The 7412-nt window shown below is 29.3% G+C and overlaps 1 protein-coding gene across 1 annotated transcript; it reads left to right on the top strand.

Moving 5' to 3' along the window:
* Positions 1 to 2773: 2773 nt before the first annotated feature.
* On the top strand, positions 2774 to 5991 carry LOC107946544 (uncharacterized). The gene is made up of 9 exons (XM_016880933.2): positions 2774 to 3092; positions 3170 to 3381; positions 3748 to 3929; positions 4022 to 4306; positions 4385 to 4443; positions 4546 to 4582; positions 4700 to 4771; positions 4940 to 5264; positions 5384 to 5991. Exons 1-9 carry the CDS (start codon positions 2975 to 2977, stop codon positions 5750 to 5752), a joined length of 1659 nt encoding a protein of 552 aa, XP_016736422.2. The 5' UTR covers positions 2774 to 2974; the 3' UTR covers positions 5753 to 5991.
* Positions 5992 to 7412: the final 1421 nt, after the last annotated feature.

Genomic DNA, 7412 nt, shown 5'->3' with positions numbered 1-7412 from the left:
AGAAAAAAATGGTTCACTCTTAACATTATGTTGTCTCTTGCTAAACCTTCATCTTTTATTATATGGTGAGAGAGTGAGGTGTCCACAAAAACTAGATTTCTTTTCCTTTTGAAGATGTGAACACAATTCTCCAAGGATGAAGCTACAAGTGTAAAACCGATCATGTCAGCTCTCACATCAATATTCCCAACTTCAAATTCTAGTCAATATAAAAATAAAACCGAGCCAAAAATATATATATCAAAGAATATGTGGGAAATGGAGAGGCTATACACATTTCTGAATGTTTGATTACTTCCAAAATAACATAGAAAGTAACGTTTGTACAGTGAAATTGATTAATCAAAATAATTAATTTATCTTTTAATATTTATTAATTTAAATTTTACTGTTATTTTAAATAAAAATATTGTTTACAATATTAAATTCTAAATAATTTTGACATGACAATTTACATGATGACAATTTACATGATAATTTATGTGTACTACTAATATGATATTGTTTGTTTTATATATTATGCTAATAAATAATTATAAAATTATAAAATTATTTAAAAAATATATAAATTATACATTTTATCAATATATTTAAAAATTTAATATTTTAGTAAATATTTTCATTAAACAACTTTTTTTTAAAAATTGAAGCTAAATTTAATTAAAAATAATAAAAATAAAATTAACAAAAGATATAAACATTAAAAATTAAATTTATCATATTAAAGCAATATTCCTTTTATGAAATAAATATAATGGCCTCGATTAAAGTAATATTCTTTATTTTCTTTTTTTTTAAAAAATCTATGATTAATAATCAAATTTAATTAATTGTTATGACCAGCATTAAAATAATAAATATTCGTTTGAGACAGCTAAACACGCTTCGTTTAAAAGCCATGTGCCCCAAAAATCTATGGTGGTCCATATGGAGAATGGAATAATTTATAATAATATAATATAATATAACTTATATTTGACTTGATGAGAATATCATTTATTTTTTTATCATACTATTAAATTTATATTTAAAAATATCCATAATTTAATTTAAAATTATTAATTATAATTCTATTTAAAAGTAAATTATGATAAATTTATTAAATTTAAAAACGAGTTATAACTTAAATAAAAATTTAAACATATTTATTATCAATAAGATAAAAATAATTAATAATAATGGTTAAAATATTATTTTAAAATTCAAAATTATTTCTAATTTTTTATAAGTAAACTTTTTTTATTTCCATATTTATTAACATAATAAAATAAAGTTATAACTTAAATAAGAGTTTAAATATATAATAGACAAATTGATTTTGCCTTTATAATTATTAATTATTTAGTTTTAGAGTTATATATATATATTTTTGAATTTGAATTTGAATTTGCATCCATAAATAACATCCATTACTAGCACCAATATCTCAAAATTAAATATTCGAACAACAATGACACTGAAGAGCATGAGATAGATATGTAAGATAACTTTAATTAACTTTTTTTATAAATTATTTATTATGTGCGAAACAAGTACTTTTTTATATTTTCTTTTTATTTTAAAAAATGTAAAAAGGATTTACCATATAAGATCTCAATAAACTTTTTAATGTTTATTAGTTTAATGTAAATATATTTCATCTCTAATCAAATTAATGTAAATATCTTTTGTACTTATGATCAATAATTATTATAATAAATGTATGTTGTTTTATTTTTTAAATTTTAATTTAATATTACTAATATATTATTTCCAATTTTTTTATTTATAAAAATATTTATTTTAAATATTAATTTATATATTATGTATTCTTTATTTTTAATTTATAAAAAATCATATAGGATTGAGAACGAGTAAAATAGAAATGGCAAAGGTTTTGGTATCTCTGTGGCCTTTTCTTGTTTGTTGGTTTTGGCTTTTGTACAAAAATAAGAATCTCTTAATAATATTTTAACGGGCATGAGGTGGAGTCTCTTAAGCATAATATATAATGGAGTACACCCTGTGGTGGTTTAAATCAAGGTTTAACAAATTTAATCAGCACATGCTTTTCTTTTGCTACAAATATGTTTTAAAGAAATAAACAACTAATTAGGTAAAATAATGACTAATCCTTTGGTTATAAAGAGGTAAACAAGTAAATATTTGTTGGTGATGTGTAATGTTATAATGGGTAGGGCATTGATGGGTAGTTAGGTTGGGTAAATTTTAATAAATTTGAAAAATGTCACAAGATTATTGCAAAAAAGTCAAAAACTTAAAATGCCTTTTTATTAACTTTGATTGTGCAGAGTCTATTTTTCAAAAAGAGAAACATTCTCTGTTCATTCAATAAAAGGTTTTACATTCTTTATTTTGTTAAAAGGGCAAAGGAGTGATATTAAAGAAATTTACCAACATAGGAATTAGAAGGTATGGTAGCGAGATGACCCATAAATTATTTTTATTATTATTATTCATCAAAATAAAACTTAAGTAAGTAATTCCCTTAACTAAATCATCCCAACAAATATTTTGAAAGCACAAATATATTAATTATTTTGGAGTAAAATAGGATAACTTGCTCAAGAATAAAAATAATGCCCAAAAGCAAAGCAAAACAACTGACTCAGCAAAAAGCATCCTTTAATTAACTTATAATAAAAGGAAAATTAATATGAAAAAGCAACTTCAGGCTTCACAGCTTCACCTTCAAGTTTAATTAGAAGGGTATTTCGGTAAAAATAAAAAGATACAGACAATATATAAAGGGACCTACCAAGTTATATAAAACATAAATAAATCATATTTTTTTCCCTCACCGTAAGGTTAGCTTCTTCATGTAATAGATTGCATCAACCTCTTAATATTGCAATTAACTCTCTTTTATCTTCCCCCCCTCTCTCTCTCTCTCTCATAAACATTCAAAAACATTCTTAAGAATATTGAACCCCCAAAGAAACACAGAAAGGAAAAATAAAAATAAAAATACATAATGTTATGTTTCAGATCAAACCCTTATGCATTGTTTTTTCTTTTATTTTTTTCTTTGTTTCTTTTTGGACGTGAAATAGGTTCTCAAGCTTTAAATGTCCAGACTTTGAATATTTCAGGTACTGATTTTTATTATTTCAATGAAAGTTTTGGTTTTTATTTCTGGGTTTTTTTTATTGAAATCATTTTTTTATAGGGTATTGTAAAAGTTTTGTGTTTGGGGAGAGAGAGCAGAGTGAAGTGTTAGCATGGAGGAAGATAGAAAGGAGGAACCTTGTAGAGGGAAGTGAAGGAGACAACAACTCGTCTTTGATTTTGGCTGAAAAAAGGACTTACAGGAGAGACCCTCTTAATGATTTTCACAAGTACACTGGTGGCTGGAATATCAGCAATGAACACTACTGGGCTGTCAGTTTCTTCCCTTGTTCACTTTTTTTTGATAAATTGATGCATGCAGCCTGGAATCATGAATTTTATATGTTGTTGGCTGGTTTGATTGTGTTTGGTGTATGTAGTCCTTTAATTTCCACAGTTTTATTTGATATTCGTATGATTTTTCCTAGAAATTTCATACCTTTATGTGTTTGTGATTGGTTTTGATGCTTATTAAGAACACTTTATTCTCCGTAATCCTGTTTTTCCCTTAGGTTCTTCCCTGATCATCGATTCGGTTCTGTTTTCTTTTTTCTGTTATGTCAATCTCAATGAATCAAATTATCTTGCCAGTCGCTGGTACTTAGAAAACTTATAAAGTTTTCATGTCTGATAATGCAGTCTGTGGGTTTTACGGCGGCTCCTTTCTTTGTCATTGCTGCAGTCTGGTTTGTGATATTCGCACTATGCTTGTTCATCATATGCATCCGTCATTGCTGCTGTCAACTAAATTCTTATGGCTACTCTCGGACAGCTTATGCGCTATCCCTTATTTTCCTCATACTCTTCACCATTGCTGCAATGTACCGACACTCTTTTCGTGCTAAACTTTTGAGATATGTATGTTTTGAATAACCGTAAAATTGCTCACTCCATATATAACTTCATATTACAGTGCCGGGTGTGTTGTGCTGTACACTGGTCAGGGAAAATTTCATGGCTGTACAACAGACACACTGGATTATGCGGTTAGTAAGGCAGATCTCACTGCTGAAAACCTCAGGAATGTGTCAGATTATCTTTCTGCAGCTAAGAAAATTAGCGTGGATTCAGCTATTTTGCCGTCAGATGTCCAAAAAGGCATTGATGATATCGATAGGAAGATAAACTCTTCGGCTTCAACTCTTTCACATCAAACGGCTGATAATAAAGAGAAAATTCAACATGGCTTAGACAGAATGTAAGTTGAAGCTTTTAGGATGAAATTAGAATAATCTCAGAGCTGATCATGGAACTCATCTCATGCTAAATTCTGCAGGAGATTGGCTCTCATCATTCTTGCTGCTGTGATGCTCTTTTTGGCATTTCTCGGATTCTGTAAGTTATATTATTTTTCTGATCATTGCTCCATGATTCTTAGTAATTAGATTATCTCAATATCATCTAACTTTATACTTTTATTTTGGTAACTGGCTGCAGTATTCTCCATTCTTGGATTGCAGTGCCTGGTTTACACGTAAGTGGAGTATAATTAATGTATTTGCCGCTGTAATTAATGGTATAACTCGGGAAGGTCCATATGTTACTAAACCGAACTTCCTTTATCAATCACTTTTATGATTAATGAATGCAGGCTAGTCATCCTTGGCTGGATTCTTGTTACTGGTACATTTATTTTATGCGGAGTATTTCACCTCCTTCACAAGTATGTTCTGCTCAATTTCTCTTGTTCCATGCTTGTTTATTGTTCAAATCTGTTTTTCAACTTTCGGCCATATAATGGTTTACAAACATGTTATTGATGATAAACTTAAGATGATATGAGCTCGAGACTGTTATTACACTTGGCTTAAAATTGTATCCTGTGATTCAGTGTTGCTGGAGATGCATGTGTTGCCATGGATCAATGGGTCCAGAATCCCACTGCTCATACCGCATTGGATGACATTCTTCCCTGTGTGGACAATGCAACAGCCCAAGAGACCTTGTCACGATCCAAGAATGTCACTCATCAACTTGTAAATGTCGTGAATGGTGTCATCAATAATGTTTTCAACCGAAATTTCCCGCCAGCATTAGCACCATTATATTTTAATCAATCTGGTCCATTGGTGCCGGTTCTCTGCAATCCATTTCATTCGAATCTCACAAACAGAGACTGTGCATTTGGTGAAGTTACTTTGCATAATGCCACAGAGGTAATAAGGATAGCTTTTCTAAATATATTAAGTTTTAATTTCTTGGCCATACATACGTAACATGCACCCTATGAACAGAACACACAATTAGTTAATAACTTGATATCTGTTTCAAACAGGTTTGGAAGAAGTATATATGTGATGTTTCGGGCTCTGGGATTTGTTCTACACCTGGGCGTTTGACCCCTCAATTTTACACTCAGATGTCGGCAGCAGTGAATGTGAGTTATGGTTTGTATCGCTATGGTCCGTTCTTGGTTAACTTGCAAGACTGCACATTTGTACGGGATGCGTTCACAGATATCAGTCATGATTATTGTCCCGATCTGCGGCGTTATAGTCAATGGATCTACATCGGATTAGTAATTGTATCGGCTGCTGTGATGCTGTCATTGATCTTCTGGGTAATCTATGCAAGAGAGAGAAGGCACCGTGTGTACACTAAGCAGTATGATGGTAGATCCGAAGGCCAATACAAAGGTCGATAGGTTGTTAAATTTGGTCATATATACATTCCAAAATTTTGTACAATATGTTTTCTATCTGTAGGCTAATTAATTAGTATTTGAAAGCCTCTGCTTGAAGGGGTGACTTCGTTCGATACATATATCTCTCATGGTTGTGCCCTTAGCTGTTTGGTTTCATCTTTTTGTTGGTTACTGTAAAATTGCATGGGGGGTTTTATATATAATCAATGCAAAAGATGTTTTTATCCTTTGCTAAGTAATCTAAATCTATCTTAGAAAGGATTAATTTTCATCGAACTTAAAATCGATATGGCACTTTCATCAAAAAAAAAAAAATCGATATGGCACATTGTTATACTATTCATTAATTACTCTATAAATCTGAAGATTCCTTCAAATATGTAGGTGGGAATTTATCAGCTTGGCATGAGCAAATAAGCTAAAATGTCAAATGCATTGGATGATTGTAGAATTTATCGGGTTTCAAACCAATTTTAAGATTAAATTGTTATAAAATAAATTTATAAAGAGCAAAGAGTGCGTATTTTATTGACATAAGAAGTATAAATGAAATGAATGTTCGAATTTGAAGTATATCAAAATTTATCTAAATTTTGATAGACATTTACTTAATAATAAAATATTAATAATATCCCTCTTAAATGTCAATTGATAGGTAATATGTCTCATTAAAACTTATTAAGCTAAAAACCCTATGGAAAAAAATTCCTAGTGAAGGAAAAAGAATATGCATATCTATAATACGCATAACACGTTTCCTCAGTAAAAACCTTACCAAGAAAACCCGATTGGATAAAACCTCGATTAAGGAAAAAAAGTACAATGCGTATTTGTTCCCCTTAATAAAAATATCACATAATATCTCATCTTCTATGTATTCAATATTGAATACTAGCTTTTCAAATGATCATTTCAACGTATTTGCTAAGCATTTATATCATAATTCTTTTGAAAGTCATGAGTGAGGGAAAATTTTGGGGAAATATATTTTGATCTCTTTAGGAGTTTCAACAATAATATTGCATGCAAAACTATTATCGACTACTTTTATTATTGGTTCTACATTTTCTCTAATTGACATAACTTATCGAGTTTTCTTTATTTTCACTATTTTAATCTTCAGTTTTAGGTACCTGAATCTTTCTAGAGTTTTAGTTATGCCTTGGGTCTCTTTTGGAGCACCTGCCTCCACTATATGACCATCTAGAAGAATTTTCATTTTTGGAACCGAGAAAATCTATCATTTATTCTAACTGGTTGTCCTACTGGGACTTTGATTCAAATTAAAATATTAGGTGATATATAACACTTGGTTATTCTCATTAAATTTGTGAATACATTTAACAGTTAACTTGTAATAAAGTGAGTTATCATTTTTAAACTTCTTGTTCAAATTACTTTCTATAAGGATCTAGATAATGATAACTCATTACAAGCAATGATTTCATTCAATTATTATTTCGCTCCCCCTAATATTGAGAAAACTATCAAATCAAAATAGTAATCACAAATCATGTCATAATTGAATCTCCTAAATATTCAAAACATCTAATAATACAAGGAGACTCGTAATTAATATATATTTCTAATTTTCTTTGAGGACCCATTCATCTTTGTACGTTGTGGTGGAGCAATTGGAACATACACACACATAGGGAAA

Source organism: Gossypium hirsutum, chromosome A08, assembly GCF_007990345.1.
Source record: "Gossypium hirsutum isolate 1008001.06 chromosome A08, Gossypium_hirsutum_v2.1, whole genome shotgun sequence".
NCBI lineage: Eukaryota > Viridiplantae > Streptophyta > Magnoliopsida > Malvales > Malvaceae > Gossypium > Gossypium hirsutum.
The sequence above is the reverse complement of the archived record's forward strand: the minus strand, read 5'-3'. Positions and strand labels throughout refer to the sequence as shown.

What these genes read in the sequence shown, in the direction of transcription:
- LOC107946544 (XM_016880933.2), top strand. Translation starts at nt 2,975, where the DNA reads ATGTTATGTTTCAGATCAAACCCTTATGCATTGTTTTTTCTTTTATTT. An exon ending in GCAATGAACACTACTGGGCT is followed by an intron (nt 3,382 to 3,747) that starts GTCAGTTTCTTC and finishes CTGATAATGCAG; the next exon opens with TCTGTGGGTTTTACGGCGGC. An exon ending in TTGCAGTGCCTGGTTTACAC is followed by an intron (nt 4,583 to 4,699) that starts GTAAGTGGAGTA and finishes TAATGAATGCAG; the next exon opens with GCTAGTCATCCTTGGCTGGA.